The sequence below is a fragment of the Sprattus sprattus genome, assembly GCF_963457725.1.
Source record: "Sprattus sprattus genome assembly, chromosome: 5".
NCBI lineage: Eukaryota > Metazoa > Chordata > Actinopteri > Clupeiformes > Clupeidae > Sprattus > Sprattus sprattus.
Window position 1 is genome coordinate 9,553,015 of NC_137924.1, and position 19,822 is coordinate 9,572,836.

Below are 19,822 nucleotides of genomic sequence, written 5' to 3' on the forward strand. Positions count from 1 at the left end.
AGCGTGAACTGGACGGTGGGGGACCAGGCGTTAGAGGTGATCAACGCCACCACAGGGAAGGATGACATGGGCCGGCCCTCGCGCCTGTGCAAGCACGCCCTCTACAGCCGCTGGATGAGGCTCTATAGCAAGGTAGTCACAGAGATGCATTTCAATCCTTAAGACCAGAGTAGGACAAACTCTTTCACAGAGATACATTTCAACCCTTAAGACCAGAGTAGGACAAACTCTTTCACAGAGATGCATTTCAACCCTTAAGACCAGAGTAGGATAAACTATTTCACAGAGATGCAATTCAACCCTTAAGACTAGAGTAGGACAAACTATTTCACAGAGATGCATGTCAACCCTTAAGACCAGAGTAGGACAAACTTTCACAGAGATGCATTTCAACCCTTAAAACAGCACAACAAAGGAATCGCTAATCGCTTACAAGATGCTAGCGGCTAAACCTAGTTGAAATTTGCTTACTTTGACACTATGACAGACGACTGCCTTTCAGAAACTTAACATAGCACAGTAATATGCCTACGGACCCTAGTATGGCAGTGAGACAGAGGCCATTCTCCATATTAAAAGTCATTGTAGCGCCCCAATTTTTTTAAGCTGTTATATTAGGGTAACATTGCTAATCCTAACGCTAACCCTAAAGTACAATTGCTACATTTTGTAACTTAACGGCTAGAGTAGGAAACACTCTCATAGAATGATGCTAAAATATTAGGGAGGTTGAAGCGATTTTTTTCCCTTGTAAAATCAAAAAGCACTTTAGATTTGGTGCCGTACTTCTTGTAGACACAGAAATGCTCTTCGGTAAGCTGTCCAGTGCAATCCATAGAGATAAAAGGAATGTAATGTGAATCGGGTATTGTTGCTCATTCAAGTCACGCATAGAACAGTCCTGCATTGTGTCATGCTGGCCGACGTCTAACCAAAACACTGTTCCTCTTTCCAGCTGACGTCGACGCTGCGGATCACAGTGTCCAAGCCCAGCTCGTACCACGAAGCCAAGCAGGGTGCAGAGGAGTACCACGCAGCCAAGCAGGCGCTCATCAAAGCCTTCCACAAAGCGGGGCTGGGGGCCTGGGTGAAAAAGCCCAGCGAACAGGACCAATTCTCCCTTCAGAACTCCTGAGCTTCAGCAGGGGAGCAGGGGAAGAGACCTGAATGCAACCAGCTGTCGTCAGACTTTGCTTGATGTGTGTGTCCTACGTTTGTGTGTGTGTACGAGTGCGTGTGACTACTCGTGTGTTACGTGTCCCACCCGACCACAACCAACCGTCCGTATCACTTCTCACTCTTCACATCAGTAATGTCCTCCACCCCTCCCCCCCCCCCCCCCCCCGACCCTTTTTTATTTTTAAATCTATGATGTCGGTAGAAACCAGAGATTTTTTTATTTAAAAGAACAGATGGTTTTAGGTTTTAAATGAATGACATTCAACAGGGAGTTCATGTACGACTGGAATCAAGACCCCGCCTTGGGTGGCAACGTGTCTGTGTTTTATTGTTTTAGATTTGTTATTTTATACTTTGAGATGTTAATATTGTGAAACAAACAGCAAAAAGACAGAAGAAAAACAACACGAGAAGCAGAGCAGAGGAGAGGAGCAGAAACTACCAGAGAAACACACTGGTGCCAACCGTGCGCCCTTTACAAGAACAAACTGGGTCAGCCTCAACCCATGGCTATGGGCATCTGAGGCTGTGCTGATTGGTGTTGTATCCATGTTCCAGCCTTCTCTTCTAATCGTCACTTCAGGTTCACAATGAAGACAAACAGGGAAAAAAAATACACCTCATTATGTCCAATTCTCATACTGCTGTCACCTGGGTAATTTTCTATGCTTACAGATATGAAGAGTTTCTTACAGCATGTTTTCCTTTTTTTTTTCTTTTTACAGAACAAAAGACATTACCCCATGCGATCTATCCCCTCCCTCCGTCTCTAACTGTTTCTGAGCAGGTGAGCTGGCTAGCGTAGCTTTGAGATCTGGTGAACACTTTTATTGTCATTTGCGTGATTTTGGTCATTTGTGTTCATTTGATGTTTAAGTGGGAGAGGTAAGGGGAAACTCAGAGGTCAATTCTTCCCTTTAAGACAAATCGGTCTGAAAAAAAAACTATTTTTCTCATTTGATTATTTGACATGTCGTGACTGACATGCGAGAAAAGGGTGACTTCAAAAGTTTTGAAATCCAGTGTGTGTGTTTGTTTTCACTGTGTCCAAAACAGATGCAACCCAAAGTGCATTGCTCTCGTTTAAAAAAAAAAAAAAAGAAAGGAAAATAGGAAAAATGTTTCGCAGTGCTTTCAGCTCCAAAACTCTTGCAGATGCATGTTGACACTGTATTCTGGCGCTGCTTTTTCCTTTAAGGCATTTCTCACTCCCTTGTTTGGGAGCTTTCTTATAGCATCATGTAAATGGACAAAAATGAAATCATTTCTAGATTAAAACACAGCTAGTGTCTACTTTTGTTGACACAAAGCTTTGAACTTCCTTTTAGCTGCACGAAACAGTTTTTTTTTTTTTTTTTTTTTTTAATAAGAGATCTTCCTTAAATAGGCTCCCCTGCCAACATATTGTCTGTTTTCCTACGTTGTAGACATTTGTTTGTCATTTAACACATGGCAAGCTTGAGGACAGGGCATTCCAGTGTGTGGAGAAGAGAATCCCTTCTCAGATAATTGTGTGAGTTTGTAAGTTGCATGTTTTTCTCGTTGACTAAAGCCATCTCTTTGCATGGGAACAGTTTTAAGGTTAGGGTGGGAAAGGGGGGAGGGAGTTATTTAATTCAACAAAAAAAAAAAAATATGGCTTGCTTTTGAAGATTTCCTTTAAAAGGAATTTAATGCCAGCATTCCTCTGCGCAGGCAGGCTCATCTCTTCTTCCTCTGCTGTGTGTATTTGAACGTCTAGGTTGGTCAAATAAGTGCACAGACACTTGTGAATCTATCTCCATCCATCGTGCTCAGAGTATGCGAGTCCATTCAAAAGTCACTATTGCTACGGAATTACGTGGCGATAACATTGGCACTATTGCTACGAATCCATGTCAGTAGTTCATTTATAGTCCACGCCCCCTCATGATTCATGCCCAAGTTGGTACAGTGAATATGAATATGTACAGTGAATGGGTTTGATTCCCAGTACGCCACTTCGGTCAAAGCACGTACATAACACTTTTTGTTTTAACTTTAAATAATTTATGTTGCCACAAAGTTACTGACTAAACATACGGCTTACCTTGACTAAGCAACATCATGGAGGTTTGCCGACACGGGCCATTGGGCTCTGTGAGGCGCGTCCCGGAGGGATCAGTCCCCTATTGCCCCTATGTCGACTCAGCGCTGCACTAGGATACACCCCCACGGGGGACTCAACCGTTCTTTCGGTCCTCTCCACTGACATACACCATGTTCCCGAATGATATGGAAATAAACCATACGAAAAGGAATCGATGGAATATTAATCAGTGGCAACAGTAGATACACATGAGAAAAAACATTCCGGACCGATCATATTCAAACTATTCATACAGAATCTAATTCCATAACGTTAATGCACTAACTATAGTTCCAGTTCCATAGCCGTAGTTGGTGCCACTCCTGTTAACATGCAGTCACTGATGGTTAACTGATGGCATTGAGTGATTATAATTTTACCATTTCTTTTAATATATTTTTTATTTTACTGAGAACAATTGGATAGATATGACTTGATATTTTGGTACAAAACTAGTATGTTGCATGCAAGAATGGACTGAGCCATGCCCTGTCTTGATGGTGTGTGCGTGTGAGCGTTTTGTGTGTGCGTGGGTCCATCTGGGTGCACCTGCTGCTGAGCCCAATAGAATCTCTATGGAGACGTCATGGCAACAGGACATTGGAGATCGCTGTGGAATCTTCACCAAAGATGATGTCATAATTTTTTTTCCATGCAGGGGGAGTGCCTGTCTGTGTGCGCTAAAGGAAATGAGAGAGTTATTTTTTAAGATCGTGGGTTACCGATGTAATGATTGACAGGTTTGTATAACCGTATGTTGTCATTTAACTTTTTGTATGTGCATTCACATGTATTTTAATTTGTACAAATGAACTCCATCCAATTCCAGCTTTCAAAGTCTATTGTTCTGCTTCAGTATTTCTGAACCTGTCGAATTTACACTTGTAAATATTGTGAGCCTAGCTGAAATTGTCTTGATGAATATTCTGCATATATTGTAATCAGTGGTACAGTATAAAAACAGGCTCCCTGTGATATCAACATGACCCTGTCAAATTGAAACTCATCCGGTTTGTTTTGACCACCTCTTGGATGAACAAAGCTGCGGTGACGTACCCTCTGTTTCGTTTGGTTTTCGAACGACCCCTAAAACGCCTCCTTCCCCGAAAGAAAGGAACTGCTCTCCAGGAAGCGATGCTGCATGCTGTTGAGGTGTGTTCCTCACACCCCGCTCTTATGGCTGCTGGTGGCCATGCCCTTGTGCTTCTGACCCCACGGGGCTGTGCGCTCTCTCCGGCCACTGCGGGCCCAGTGATGGATGAGCATGCTGGGTTGCTGCAGCACTATGAGGTTCCAGAAGGTTCTGTGGAGGGGGGGGGGGGTGGCTCGTCCTCACCTTCCTCCTGTCCGGCTCCACTCCATCCTGAGATGATGAAGGATGAGGGGGGAAGGTCGTCCCACCAAACCAGAGGTGTGGCCCAGCAAATGGACTTTTTCCCTTCTACATTAGTGATATTCCAACCCCCTTCGTGAAGCCATTTCAGAACAGCCTCTTGTTGTATTTTTGTGTTTTTTTTTTGTCTGTTTTGTTTTTGAATGCTCTTCTCCCATTACCGTTTGCTCATTCCATGAAAGGCTGATTGTCAGCGAGCTACATTTCCAACGCTCGCTAGCTTCGGCCATTTTCTTTGACTGCACAAGATGTCAATGGATGATGTCATGACTACAGACCACGTGCTATGTGACGTGGAACTTGTAAAACAAAGAGTTATTTTGTTATTTTTTTTCTTCTTCTTCTTCTGGTGCAGAGCTACTTTCCAGCCAAGAGTCCAGACTGGTGTCTTAGTGATCTTGTCCTGGTCCCGCCAGTCCTCCTGACCATGTTGTAATTTAGTAACTGTACTGTGGGACGTGGTCATGATCTAGTTTCAGCACTGGGTCAACACACTCTGTCCTCTCTCTCTCTCTCCCTCTTTCTCCCTCTCCCTCTTTCTCTCCCTCTCTCTCTCTCCCCCTCTGTATCTCTCTAACTCTCCTTCCCCTCTCTCTCTCTCTCTCTCTCTCCCCCTCTGTATCTGTCAAACTCTCTTTCCCCTCTCTCACTCTGTTTCTACCCTTTCCTCCCCTCTATCTCTCCTCCCCCAACTCTCTCTCTTTCTCTCCGTCCTCTGTAGTGTTCACAAAATGGGCCACCTGCATGATCTCCCACACTGAAGCTGCACCCAGCATGACAACATACTTTTAAAGGACTTGTATGTAGAAAATGGGAAAATAGATCTATATATATACAAATGAACAAAAAGAAATAAATGAGATCTTAGTTTATATTTGTATATGGGTGTCATTATTTCTGTACTTTGTACAAGAGAAAGAAACTTTCTCCATGTCTGTGAAATTGCTTTTATGTTTCAACACATAGGTGTACATATTTACCTTAGGTCATCATCTCCCAAGCACAAGCTTTTCTGTCAGTTGTGTTGTGTGTCCCATGTATAATTCTCCTATCATTTTAGAGTGCCTAGTCTCCTCACCAGGGTTTGCAGGATTGCAGTGAAGTGAAGACACACAGAAACATGATCCAGCATGTAAATTATTGCTAATAATAACCACCTCTGGGAATGTTACCTACCCTTGCGCCCAGTGGAGGATACTGGGCGGTATCTCTAGTTAAGCTTTTCTGCAGAGGTGGAACTCTTGAATTCAAACACATCCCAGAGTTGCTTATTCATCACAACCGTTCCCCAGTACCCTGCTGATTCCTCCTCCAGCCTCATCCTCTTCTGTAAACTCTGGAGCGCCTCATACACAGCATCTCACAATAAGCGATAAACCACTGATCCAGCCGTATATACCAAACAGTGACATCAGAGGAGTGGCGACTTGTGCATTCTGGAAGGAAGTGCTTCAAAAGAGGAAGGGCCCTTAATGCCAGTTTTGTGGCACGGGACCTTGTCATGCAGCCCAAAGTGACCTGTTGACAGATGTGCGTGCAGTATTTGCTTCTCTAAGTCCTGTAAGAACATCTCCAAATTGGGCCACCCCAGTGGCCTTTTTTTTCCACCCAGGCTCAAGATACAGTTGTGTGGGAGTGCCTGTACTGCAGATCAATAATGCATTAATGCACTGGTGTGTCGGTGCCTGTGGATCTCCGAGTCAGCCTCCCTTTCTCTCTCTCTAATGCCGACAGAGGCTGCCTCCCTCTAAGCATGTGATGTTCCACTCCATGTGTTGGTGATGCATAATTTAGATCCTCCCTTCTTTTTTTTGGCACTCTTTCTCCTTCTCCCTCTCTCTCCTCCTTTTCTCCCCCCCCATCTTCCCCTCCTCTTCCCCTTCATCACGAGTAGAGAGGGAATTATTCACAGGGCCCTCAGAGGAGGCGCAGACAGAGAGAGTAGAGTGAGTCCTCTGGAGGAGTGAGTGGGTGGGAGAAGTTTTGCAGCACCACAGACGACAAGTAGAACTTTTCAGCTCATCAGTGGAAGGCACCAGCATCCCCCCCCCCCCCCCCCCCCCTGTCTCCAACCCTCTCTGCCGTCACCTCCCTCTCTCTTCAACCTCCACGATGGCACACATTAGATGGAAACACACACACACACACACACAATTATCTGCCTGTGCATGTGTGTCTGTCTCTCCAGCTTCCCGATTAACTTGGCTATCCATATTTCAGCCCAAGTATAATAATAAAAAATAATTTTAAGTCAGAGTGTAGATTGATCCTTTTTTGGGGGGATGCACACCGCCATATTAACTTGTAATGAGTAATGGCTTCAATACTGATTATTCAAAAGGCTCTAGGGCAGAGGTAAGTTAAAAAAAAAGGATGGTTTCTATGGTTCAAGAACATCCCCCTTGCCTTATGGAGAAGTTTCGAACTCTAGCATGGATGTGGTGTTTGACTGCTGAGACATGGCTGGATATGCCATCACAAGCGACTGCTCCAGCCAATTAACATAACGATAATGAGCTGGATCACAGGGCATGATGGCGTGTCATATGGCCTAATATCCGCCACCCACTACGCGCCTCCTGCTTGCTCCTCTGCAGTGCTCCATCACGAGAGCTGCGACGAGAGCCTGTTTGCCATGTTGGGTCCCTAGAGGGTGGCTGTGTGGCTTGTCTCAGTCAGTGCGCTGACTGGGGCAGGAGGCACTGCTGGCAGGTCCTTTGTGGCATATGGGGAGAGGAGAAAAGACTAGGAGGCTGTTCCCTTAATCAACTCTCATCACTTCCATGCCCCATCAGGAGAAGAAGGTGGGACATTTCATCCTACAGCAAATCCTAGGGGACAGATTGCAGGCACAGGCGGCCACATATTGCAGGCATCCATTATATAGTATCTAGCTCCATCTCTCCATTGCGTTTCCTGTTCTCCTTAAAACCGGCCAATGGGATTACAGCTTATATGAAACTCAAGGTGAAAAAGTCTTCCTTGAACTTAGGATCTCACTTTAGCACAGTTCCCGAGCATCTGTCCAGGTAAAAAAACATGTGATGGGAGAGAGGAGAGACGGAGAGAAGGAATGGAGTAGTGCGTCTCCATCCCTCTCCCTTCTCTTCTTTCAGTTTGAGAGTGCTATAAGGAGAGCCATTGCCCTCACCTCCTCTCTGGGTGCAGCGGGCATGAGAGGGCGATGGTGGCTCCCTATCCTCGTCCATCATCCCCTTGACATGAGCAGACCTGTGCTGACTCTGGGCTGCTAAATACTGCAGCGCCCTGGTGCAGTGCCCTGGTAACTGGGCCTCTCTATGGGGGCCTGTAAGCCTCGACACCCTCCAGCAGACATCCTCCAGCAGCAGACCGGGGAATGTGTTCAAAGATATATTCCACAGTGACTGCACACTTTTCTGTTTTATTCTGGGTTACTCCACTATTCTGGGGTCACCATAATGGAATAGGGTCAGATCTCCATTGGGCATCATCCAAGGTGGGTGTGTGGATGACTGAGTAAGGCTATATATCAGTTTGTTCACAACGTGTTTGATATTTTTTTTCTCACAACCCCGCCAGTGTCTGAGCTGAAAGAGAAGCCATGGTACCCCAAACAACCTGATAGATAGATAGATAGATAGATAGATGGATACTTTATTGATCCCGAGGGAAATTAAGGTCATCCAGTAGCTTACACTTAACTCACAAACATACATACATGAATCACAATAAACCCAATACACATAGGGAGAACATGTACACAGGGAGTGGGGTGTTTACCTGTGGTACCCCAAAGAATATCCCACATGTGTACATGCAGTGACTAATATGACACCTTAAAAGATGTTTACTGAAAAGGAAAGGCTTTCATAGTAATGCTTTACAGAATGTTACTATTCATGAATGACAATAAGCTGGAAACAACAAAATGACACTGCATGTGACAGAGGGTGAGCGAAAAACAGAATGCAGTTTATTGCAGTTTAAGTACCTTGTACTGTGTATATATGCGTGTACTGTGTGTGTGTTTGTGTGTATATATATATATGGTTTCTTTTTTTTATTTGTAATGTATTTCCCAATACAAGTTTAAATAGACTTGTCCAAGATATTAGTGCAATTGACAGTAATCATTCGTCATGTAGTCAAACGCCTTTAGTAACTTCAGGTCCTCTTCCAAACTTGTTCCTCTGTTAACAAACTAAATTGAAGGTTGGGGTTTAAAATCATTCATTGAGATGCATACATTTCATCTTCATTCATTTACAGTAATCATACATGCATTATTTGTGATTTATGCATTCAGTGTGATTTCTCAAATAAACATTTATTTCAGTCAGAAATTTCCTAAAATCAAATTTGAGATTAAATTTGAGTCTAAACAGATTTTTTTGTAAATCCTAAACTATAGTGTGTTTACTTCTATGCTTGTGTAGCAACTATGGTTTGCTTTAATTACGGTCTGAAAATATTCTCCTACTCCGCCTTCACATTGAAAAGACGTATTTCACAGACTTCTAGTGGTGTTTCAGATTTCACTTATTTTTTTCATAACCCTTTAAATTGGTCTTTGGCAATGTCATCTGTCTAACTCTGTTTCAACTCAAATCACTCCCCCCACATCACGGCGATGACCATTTCCCAGAAGAATCGTATGAGTAGACTCTTTGAAACACAGAAAGCTTGTATCTGCTAAAAAAAAAGAAAGAAACCTCTCCGTGGAGTCCACCTGACCAGTCGCCGTGGCGATGTGTGAGAAGGTGAGCGGGCCTCTCTGCCCCTGAAAGACATCATAAATCATAAAATTCCATCCCAGGGGACAATGGAATCTACACTCATTCAAGGTCCAGATTTCCATTTCAATTTTCTGCTCAGTGGAGTTGATGTATGTGGTGAATCGGCCCACCTCCCGCACTCCTTCTTTTTCCTCTGTTGTCTTTTTTTTTCTCCTCCACCCCCCCTCCACCCACCCCACTCTCATTCTCCAATATTTATTACCCCTGAAATCCTTGCGACCTTGTCTCTCCCTGGCCATGTAGACCACACACCTGCTGTCACTATGAAACAATATGAATCCTCTGTGTTTATCAGGAAAGAAGCAAGGCCAGGGATGGCTCAAAATGTGGTCTCTCAGCCTCAAGTAAAACAGAGAAAATAGGAAACAGCATTCATTAACGCTGATAATATTTTGGCATCCTTGATGAAGTAGCAGTTTACCCCTGAGAAGTGTGTATTAGCTGGGGGGCACTGTGGCGCAACCAGTAGCCTCGACCACAGTCGGGCTTGATACCCATGGAGGACACGGGTTCGGTTCCGGCCTGATGTCATTTTTCCTGTCCACTCCCCACCTCTTCTTCCTCTCATTTCCTGTCCCACTCTTCACTACAACTATCGATAAAAGCCCAAAAATAAATCTTTTAAAAAAAAAGAAGTGTGTATAAGCGGTGCAGAATGTTTGTTAACACATGAGACCACTCTTCACCGAATAGTGTAAAACATCCAGAAGCCACTGACTGGAAAGTAACCATTTCTGCCGGGCTAGATTTGTCCCCAGCCCGCCTTGGCCCCCAGCTTTGACCACAGCACGGTGGCCTGTCTGGAAATCAAATGTAGCTTCTTTAAACAAGACGTCTACGTTTGAGTCCATTAAGATTAACCAAGCTCTTGATAAGAGGCCTCCGTGATGTCAGAATACGACACCTCACGCAGATCCTACCTCACAAAAGCATTTACTAAACGTCTGGCAAGTTAATTGGCTGTGCTCTGCTTGCTAGGCCCTGTGCATATTGATCTGTTGTAATTGTGTGGAAGGGAAGACACAGTGTCAGACAACAGAGGAAGAGCTCATGAAGGTGGGAGTGGGAGGGTTGGGGGGGCATTGTTGGAGGAACGGATAACATTTATCTTAGCGCTCAGGCCTGTATTGGGAATGGCTGACGAGGATTCTTTGAAGCTGACAGAATAATTAAAAAAACATCGACCCTCTCTCTATTCATGAGTCAGTGGGGAGGAGACGTTAAGGTGGGCAGAAAAGAAAGAGCTGTTTTGCATTTTGACCTTCCTGTTTCAATGGCACAGCTGCCCCCTGTTCTTCAGGACCAGGCACTGGCTGCAGGGACATATCAGAGCTCAGTGCTTGGCATAGGTGTGGTAAGGGACAGCGGAGAGAGAGAGAGCGAGCGAGAGAGAGAGAGAGAGATTAATGACACATTACCCATTCATTTCTTCATTACAAACAGCTTCCAGTGAGCAGGGGCTATTTGAATATCTAAATTGTCACCATGGAGCTGGAATGACAGGTTCTGCCCTGGTGTCCTTGTCTATGATCTCACTAAGGCAGGCGTGAATAGTTTTAGGGTGGCTGTCACTGCATTGTTTTCTCTCTCTCTGTTTTGTGTAACAGGTGAGTAATGAGTTATTACAGTATTGGAAATTAACTTTTTAGAAATCCGCAGTGAAAATCTTGAATTTTGTACTTTCCTGAGTTAAATTTCAGCAAAATTCATGTTTCACTACTCTATCACACTCACTATTCATTTTAAAGATGCGATGACTGATAGTTCGCATATAATACTAAGTCAACCAATACAGCTCAGAATCCATCAGAGACACCCTTACTGTCTTAAATCATCCTTCAGCGTGTATTCCTTCAGGACAGGCTCACACCGAACACAGCGAATAGATCATTTTTGCCACACCAGAGGAATCGTTTTAGAGTTTGCCTTCAGAGAAAATAACACTCCTGCTACTGAACAATATGAATGCCCACAGCCACTGGTCAAATGGTGGTTAGACTTGTGAAAGTGAAAGAGATTCTGTCATGACTGAGGTAAGAAGCACTGATGCTCTGCTTTTCAATTCAATGCATTTCAAAATTATTTTTAAAATATATAGTTACTGTCACTGAGCCTGCAGTTGAATTGCTGCCAGAGAGTAGCAGTGGCAAACCACAGAGGTGAAGGTGTTGGCTGGGTCACTATTTATATACACTGCCATTCTGAAGTTTGAAATCACTTAGTGAAATGAGTCGATTTGCATAAACATCTCCAATTTTGTCTCATATGTTTAAAAATTAACTGAAAATGTAGTAAAAAAAAAAGGTTGGGAACTATGATTGTCACTTTAAAATGTATAAATAAATAATGATGTGCCTCAATCTTTGCTTTGTGTAGAGAGCTGCACCAGAGGGCAGTCCCCTACCAGCCTCAAAGCCAGGTCTATGTGGTAACAAACCTGCACGCCTTGCAGTCTTTGGGAATGGGTCCACACTTTCAAAGACTTTCCTCTTTAGAGCACTTACAGCCTTGCAAACTATTAGTATTTCTTGTTGTCAATTTGTTGCAGTAATCTACAGAAATTTCACTCCACTCACCCAGACAGAAGAACAGACTGTTTCTTGTCTAAATTGGGCAAGCATAATTTAGAGCATGGCTTTGGGCCATTGTCCTGTTGAAGAATAAAACTGTCTCCAATGACGTACGAATGATAGCCTTCCGTGTTTACTTTTACTCTATACAAATTTCCCCACTTCACAAATCCAGCGCCCCACAGATGGTATTCTCTGTGATCCAAACACCTCAATTTAGATTTGTCTGTTCAATCATCCTCCATCTTGTATTTGTGTCTCAGATAAAGCTTATTTTTGAAACTCTGAACTTTTTGGGGAAAATTGTAACAGTATTCAACACACCACTTCAGAGATGAAGACTGATGTTTTACAATAACGAACAAAATGATCTAGTGATATCAGTGATATAATTTGAACATTATACAATATGTAAAATTCATATATTGCCTGTAGTTTTCCCCTTCAATGTATGAGTGTGTATGTTATAGACAGCCCATAAGATAAACCATAGTTTTAATCTAAGTTTTTCAGTTAAATACATTTCAGACTAAACATATCACATGCAGTATTTCAACAAAATCAAGTAAAATCCAGGTGCATTTTTATACCCTCTATGTTTTCTTTACGTGCAGGCCTAACTGACATTAAATTGACCCACCTTTTTGTACTTTCTGGACAAGCCTGAATAGTACTGGTCGAGATCTCACAGGCGTGGATCTTTAGTATGGCGAGTGTGCGCGCCTCTGCTGTCAATCAGAGCCTTAACTAGCCGCACAGTGCTAATTTACCAGTAAATGTACTCGAACGGCAGCGCAATGACCGCGTTGCCTCGCCCCATTTCACACACTGACCTCGTGCTAAAACCCACACAAGTGAGACCTCGGCAAGACATGGGGCTCGGTGCGCAGGGTATTAGTCTGCCCTCCCTGCCTCAAATCCCAGCAACGCTGTGTTCAGGCGTCTTAGAGCTTACTGTGTTTGCATTTAGTTCAATGCACTCTTTCTTCAGCAACCAAGAGCTGGAGGGTTTTCTTCGCCATCTAGTGGTCAAAACACAAAACGTTCTACAGGAAGACGTACCTAAGTGTCATAATAGCTATTGGGATACCGTAGACAGACCTGTTGAAATAAAACCATGTCTGCCGTACGTTTTGCAAATCTAGACTTTATTCATGCTCAGAGGAAGTTATCTTGTCGTCCCCGATTCTTCTAGCAACAAAATGTCATCCAGATTATCTGTTGTTGCACACTGGTCCTCAACTTGCCCCCTCTTGCTCGTGTTCTGCTTGCAGTTCCCACTACCACTGGGCTTCTGCCCAAAATGAAATAAAAAGAGGTTGGAGAAGACAGACAGCAGAGTGTGGTTTATTCCAGTGATTTCTTTACATCTGTGGAACTGCAGCTGTAGGCCTACAAGAGCCATCACAGCAACAGCCTTGCTATTCATCCTTCACAATTGCTGTTGACCCAAAAAAAAATCAAAGCTATCAAAAAAGACTGAACTTCAGAGGCAAGTGTCATCCTTGATAGAATACAAAGAGAGAGAGAAAGAGAGAGACAAGGACAGCGAGAGAGAGAGAGAGAGAGAGAGACATATTTTTATCTGTTTACCTTGTTATTAGAGACCTGCTGTTGCATTGACAAATTTAAAACACATTACGAATGTACATGTGCATACCAGTGACAGTCAGTGAAACACACTTCATTACAAATCTGAGCGAGCAGACAGATACTGACCTATATGTGCGGTGGCTGTCTTAGCAGGTGGGGCAGAGATTGCAGTAAGCTCCTTTGTACATTGACTCACAGCGACACTGGTTGCATTCACAGAGACCCTTGCCACTGCAGAGCTCTCCGTCAGGACCCTGGCAGCCATCCACCTTGATGGAGCACTCACATGCATCACCGACATAGTCCCTGTCGCACCGACACTGTCCACATACACACTTCCCATTGCCTTCAAAAAACCGAGGTAGGAGAGGAAACATCAACTGGGTTAGCTCATTTCTACATCCTAAACCCTGTCATTTTGGGTAATTTGTAGTTAACTAGTTTTTTTCTGAACACATTTTAATCAAACACTAAATCAGCATTTAATAAAAAGCATAGCTTTGCTTTAATGTGCCGTAACCATTTGCCTTAGTTTGCCATACGTTTGCCTTCATTTTTAAAGTAGTATTTAGTATGAGTCATTGGTCATTTTCAAAACCTTCTGTGTGTTAAATTGCATTGCAACTGTGGGGAAAAGTTATCATATGTGGGTGTGTGTTTTAGTGACAAACTCTGCCATACCTCCACAGATTTTTCCTTCAAACCGGTCACAGCTATTGTCATCACATTCACAGAACCTCCCGTAGGAAGTTGTTCCCAGTGCTCGGTTGCACTCACAGTTCCCACACACACAGGTACCTCGACCTGAACACACAGGTCCGCCCTCCTTCTCAATACAGGGTCCATCGCCATCAGAAACCGAGCACTCACAGAGCGAGCCAAAGTAGTCTTTATCACACCTAGAAGATGTGTGTGTAGTTTAGTGAGAGATGCAAAGCTGTTTATTTTCTACACTTTCAGACCTGATGTCATAGACGAGCGCAAGCATTAAAGTAGCATTATGCAGTAATTGTTCTTCAGGGTTAGGGTTAGGATAAGCAGTTTTTCCTTAAAATAACAGCTTACAAAAAATTGGGGCGCTACAATGACTTTTAATATGGAGAATCGCTTCCGTGCCATTGCCATAGGCCTACCAGGGTCCGTAGGCATATTATCTACTGAGTTATGTAGGTTTGCCTGAAGCCGCCCGGTTTCTACTGTCTGTCGAACTATTAAGTAGCTTATTTGCAGTCTTGCTTTGTCTTGTGTTACACTTGCTTGATGTTTGACTGTGTTAGGACAGTTGTTGACTAACTAGTTTGTCACATGGTCAAAGTAAGCACATTTCAAGAGCTTTCGCTAGATTTATCCGCTATATCTCGTTAGTGATTAGCAATTCTTCCGTTATGCTGCTTTAAATAATAATAATAATAATAATTCATTTTATTTTTAACGCACTTTTCATTCAAAGGAATCTCAGAGTGCCTACATATTAGAAAATAACTATAATAATACAATACATTTAAAAACAAATTTAAATATTAACATAAGCATAACAGAAAAGATTCAACACAAGGCCAGAAATGCCTTCCTGAATAAAAAAGTCTTAAGTCCAGTGTTGGTTAGGTGTTCTGTTGATGTAAGCACATTTCAAGAGCTTTCGCTAGATTTATCCGCTATATCTCGTTAGTGATTAGCAATTCTTCCGTTATGCCGCTTTAAAGTGTTGGTTAGGTGTTCTGTAGATGTGTTTACCTGCATTTTCCACAAACTGGATTCCCAGCATTGCTGCAGAAGTCAGGATCAGGCTGGTCACCACATTCACAGGTACAGCGAGGAGTCAGCTCAACAGTTAGGATGTCTCGGGAATTCATATTCTTGATCTCAAAGGAGGCAGGCAGCAGACAGGACTCAGAAGATACAGTCACATTGAAGGTCTAGAGGATGGCATTAGAGGAGTGAGGTATAGATGGCGTAATGCAGGGAAGAGTATACCCTTTAGTTATCATTGGCCTTCACTTTCTGTTCTACATGTTACAAAAAAATCGAGCAGTAAATATACTTATGCATTCATACATTTCATTGGTATTTACAGGGAGCTGCGTTATTATAGTTTCTTTGATTTTTTTTTACCCATCTCAATTATGTCAGAGAAACATAAGAATAAGTCTCAGTGAACACACCTGACTCTTCCTTTTGGCTCTGCCTCTAGGGGAGCATACTCCTCGTAGATTACCACTTATTCTTGACTCACATAGTGGCTCATATGAGACGTTCAGTCCTGGCACAGGCAGGTGGGTTAGCACCAAATCGGTCATTAATGTCTGAGGGGAGGGGAAGCAGACTCTGATCAGACATCTCAGTCACAGGAGGAAGAGAGATTTCAAGGCCTTTGCCAAAACAACGTGTGCTCTCTTCAAACATTTCAGATATTTATGTTGGTTTATCCTTTTTACATTTGATGTTTAAATAGGCTCTGTGAAATTCAACATGTACTATAAGTGTGCAGAAGAACTGTACTGACTTCGAAGGCACTTTCAAAAGTGGAAGAGTGCGGGTCCGAAATGTCCATAACAGCAATACTGGCCTTCGGCAGTTTAGAAGCTAGCCACTGAAACCAAAATACAATCTTAGACTTTCTGCTTTGATTGTATAGACAAATGGATAGTTTTGAATTCTTATCTTTTGACTCACCGCATACTCATCAAACAGGCTGAAGCTAAAAGCAAAGATGACTTGGATGTTGTTTTCAAACAGGACTTTTCGCAACTCAGACAGAGATGGAGGTCTCTGTTTGAAGAGAATTCAGTATTAAATCATTAACCATTTAAGGGTACACCAAGTCAAAAGAGACTTAACACTATACAAACATACAATTTTGGTTTGGATGCGGCTGTTGTTCATTTGGCATATGCTGCTGTTGATTGTCTCTGTTTCACTTGTCTCCGGTGCCAGCTTATAGTTCCCATCAGCAACGTATATAACAATGCTGTCATTCCGTCCCCAATCAATCACATCCTGTAAAAAGAGTCCACAGTCTCCATCAGCATCAGTGTACCGGACAACTTCAAAGCCACATTTGAGTCAGTTGATTTCATTTCTTGTTTTGAGTGAGGACCCTGCCGCACCCTGCACAGGACCAACTGCATGAGAGCTTGTAACCCTCCTTCCCTACCCCACCGGAAGTATGGGTTGAATGGATTTTCTGGGGCTGTTGAAGAGTGAGTGACCCAGAGTTCTGGTTCACAGACTTGGCCGGTCTCCTCGCATTCTTTCTGCTTTTTGTCAGTGACAGTCGTGCTCCCAAAGAGGCCATAACCTGTTGAAATGAAAGTTGTATAAGATGACATTCAGCATAATATCAAATTAGCTTTTGATCGAAAATGATAATTATGTACATATTTTATTGCTCATTGACCTTCACTGGCACACATGGCTGACCGAGTCAAATCAAAGTCACTTATGCTTGCCTACAGAGAGACTCCTGGGTCTGTACCCATCTTATGCCCCTTCTCAGCCACTGCTTCCAAGGCACGTGGCCTGGCATTGCCATCTCTACACACAAGGCAATCTCAGTCCAGACTGTCCTCATTTGTGGTTCCCTGATTGTGGAACAAGCCACCAAATGCTATCAAAGCAGGGGTCTCCCTGTCTATCTTCAAGAATCTCTTCAAGACTCATCTCTTCGTTCCGAGAGCACCTCATTACACCTTTAACTTGCACCTAACTGTGCACTTCTTCACCTGATCTCCTTGCATAGATGCAGTACTTAATGCTTACTCCAGTATCTTACTGTACTGAAGCTTGAGTGTTGTAAGTTACTTTGGATAAAATGTACATATATTATATCATGTACATATCCATATTACATTCTTGCACGACTAAATGCACCAAATAGTCTGACATTTTCTAAAAATTACTTTCAAAGAAAGGAAATGTATAATGCATGCAGTAAGAGGGATTTCAAATGTAAGTAGTTTTCTTTCGGTTGAGTGTGGAACCCTCGATCCCCTGTAGAACCCCATCTTTTCTATATCCAAACAAGAATTTAGTCTCAGCCATCCTTGTTTCCCATTAATGCAAAGGAACATTAATATGTTGCAAGGTATTATCAATTATTAATTATTCGAATTATAATGCGGGAAAGTGAACCAATTGTGAGGGAGGGACATTTGAAACAGAAAATCACAAAGGTCAGTTTATACACATTAGTATAGCAATTCTATATTTTAGGTTTTGGGTTTTGGGGTTCTGCTTAAGGCAGATACACTGAGCAAAAAACAACAATCCACTTTTAAACCTTGAATTATCCTGCATGTATTAGTTACCTATGGAGGATACTTTAGGTTTACTGCTGTGAACCCATATGCCTTCCATGGCTGTTTCTGCAAGGGCTTTTGCCCTGTTTCCTTTGCCATTGTTGTCTGCGTAGAAGGATGTAAGAACATACACATCCACTGGCCTCGGCTTCCTCCGCAGCCTCGCCTGGACTTGAAACGTGTGTGCTTTCCCTGAAATTCAACAGAGTGAAAGTGAAAAATGCTCTGGCTTTATAACCTCCTCTCCTCTGCTCTGGCTTTATAACCTCCTTTCATGGCTGTGTCGCATTTGCACACTGCACAAACTCTAGAGGCTCTAGATGTCTGCCTCTAGAGACTCTATGATGTCTGCCTCTAGAGACTCTAAGATGTCTGCCTAAATGCCTGTATGGCAGCAGATCCCTGGACTGATGAAGATTCATAGAAGCCCCAAGCTAAAGAGAAGGGTCACACATATATGGATTAATCCTCGAGGGCCCAAGGGACCCAAGACAGTTCCTTGCCTTCATCTGTGTTTGTGTGTGTGTGAAGTGGTGCTTGTCAACAGGCCTTATGTGTGTCCCACTAACCAGGCCTTAGGTCCAGTTTGATCCTCCGTGGGCTCAGGGTCTCCCCCTCCTCAGCAACTGTATGCTGACTCTCTGGGTCTACGATGTCCTTCTCTGAGCAGCCGCCCTCCCGCAGGCTCATCCGTGTGCCACAGCGGAGAGCTTTGTGATCTTCAAAATACTGCCAAACCAAAAGAACTCCTCTGTGACATTCATTTAATTCCACATCATAAATGTAGACAACGGCAAAGTTTGTGTGCGTGACTTGCCATCATAGCTATATTTTCTTTACATAGAGAGTGCATATTTTAAAGCAACAATTTGCCCTGATTCTCACCTTGTTTTTGCACCAGGCACATCCAGGCCCCAATAGGATACAATCCTCACAGTTGGTGGCCATCTCAGCATTGGGGCATTCCAGTCCAAATGCTTCAATAGAATGTACAAAACAATATGTGATGTGACATTACATAATGTGACACACGTCAATACCAGGCAGGATTGTCAACGTTTTTGGTTGTGAGACATGCTTTTATGCCCTGACTCATGCTAGTATAAAAAAAAATCCTTTGCCTTTAATGTAATTCACCCCAAAAAATACACCTGTTTAGGTCAATCTCACCCGCCTTGAAAGTTGGCAACTCACACCAGTTGAAAGTCAAAGTAAATGAGATTTCTGTGAGAGAAGACGGTTTGCGCTGGTTGGACGATAATAGTTTACTTACAGTACTGTGAATTTAGAAGGAGAGCCAATCCCAGAAGCAGTTGTACATGAGGAGCCATTTTCTCCAAAGCAGCTGTAAACAGTTTAAAATACATTTTACATTGACATTCACTCATTTGACAGGCGCTTTCATCCAAAGCGACTTACAACTGAGGCACAACACTCAAGCTTCAGTGCAGTGAGAGACCTTTGAGTTAGCACTAAGAACTAAATCTCTTTAATATGACAAAGTGCAAGGAGATCATGTAAAGAAGTGCACAGTAAGTGCGAGTTAGGCAATGCTAGGGTGTTAAAGGTGTAAGGAGGTGCTCTCGGAGATGAGTCTTCAAGAGATTCTTGAAGATAGAGAGAGACGCCCCTGCTCTTAAAGCATTTGGTGGCCTGTTCCACCATCGGAGAACCACACATGAGAACAGTCTGGATTGAGATTGCCTTATATGTTGGGACGGCAATGCCAGGCGATGTTCCTTTTGGAGGAACGCAGCAGTCAAGAAGGCACATACGTAAGCGTGTATGATTGAGTTCAAATGGATGAGTGCAGACCCAGAAGTTACTCTGTAGGCAAGCATTAGTGACTTGTAGCAGCCATGGGTAGCCAGTGGATATTCAAAATAGAAATTTTACTTTTTTAC

The 19,822-nt window shown here is 43.1% G+C and overlaps 2 protein-coding genes across 2 annotated transcripts in view; one reads left to right on the top strand and one right to left on the bottom strand.

The window, feature by feature from the left end:
* The window catches only part of adarb1b (adenosine deaminase RNA specific B1b), a gene marked incomplete at both ends in the record, with an annotated part of 34,585 nt that extends 33,450 nt beyond the window's left edge, over window positions 1–1,135 (top strand). The window contains 2 exons of the mRNA XM_080839640.1: window positions 1–132; window positions 956–1,135. The exon at window positions 1–132 is cut by the window's left edge and continues 47 nt beyond it. Of these exons, the coding sequence (XP_080695766.1) occupies window positions 1–132; window positions 956–1,135 (312 nt within the window). The remainder of the gene's footprint in view (window positions 133–955) is intronic.
* Window positions 1,136–13,766: 12,631 nt separating this feature from the next.
* LOC308366295 (integrin beta-2-like) lies at window positions 13,767–19,249 on the bottom strand (the record flags this gene model as incomplete). Its single annotated transcript, XM_080839948.1, has 12 exons — window positions 13,767–13,966; window positions 14,302–14,519; window positions 15,355–15,536; window positions 15,783–15,923; window positions 16,124–16,210; window positions 16,294–16,389; window positions 16,474–16,617; window positions 16,728–16,918; window positions 17,928–18,110; window positions 18,488–18,647; window positions 18,804–18,895; window positions 19,192–19,249. 12 exons carry the CDS (start codon window positions 19,247–19,249, stop codon window positions 13,767–13,769), a joined length of 1,752 nt encoding a protein of 583 aa, XP_080696074.1.
* Between the last annotated feature and the right edge of the window lie 573 nt (window positions 19,250–19,822).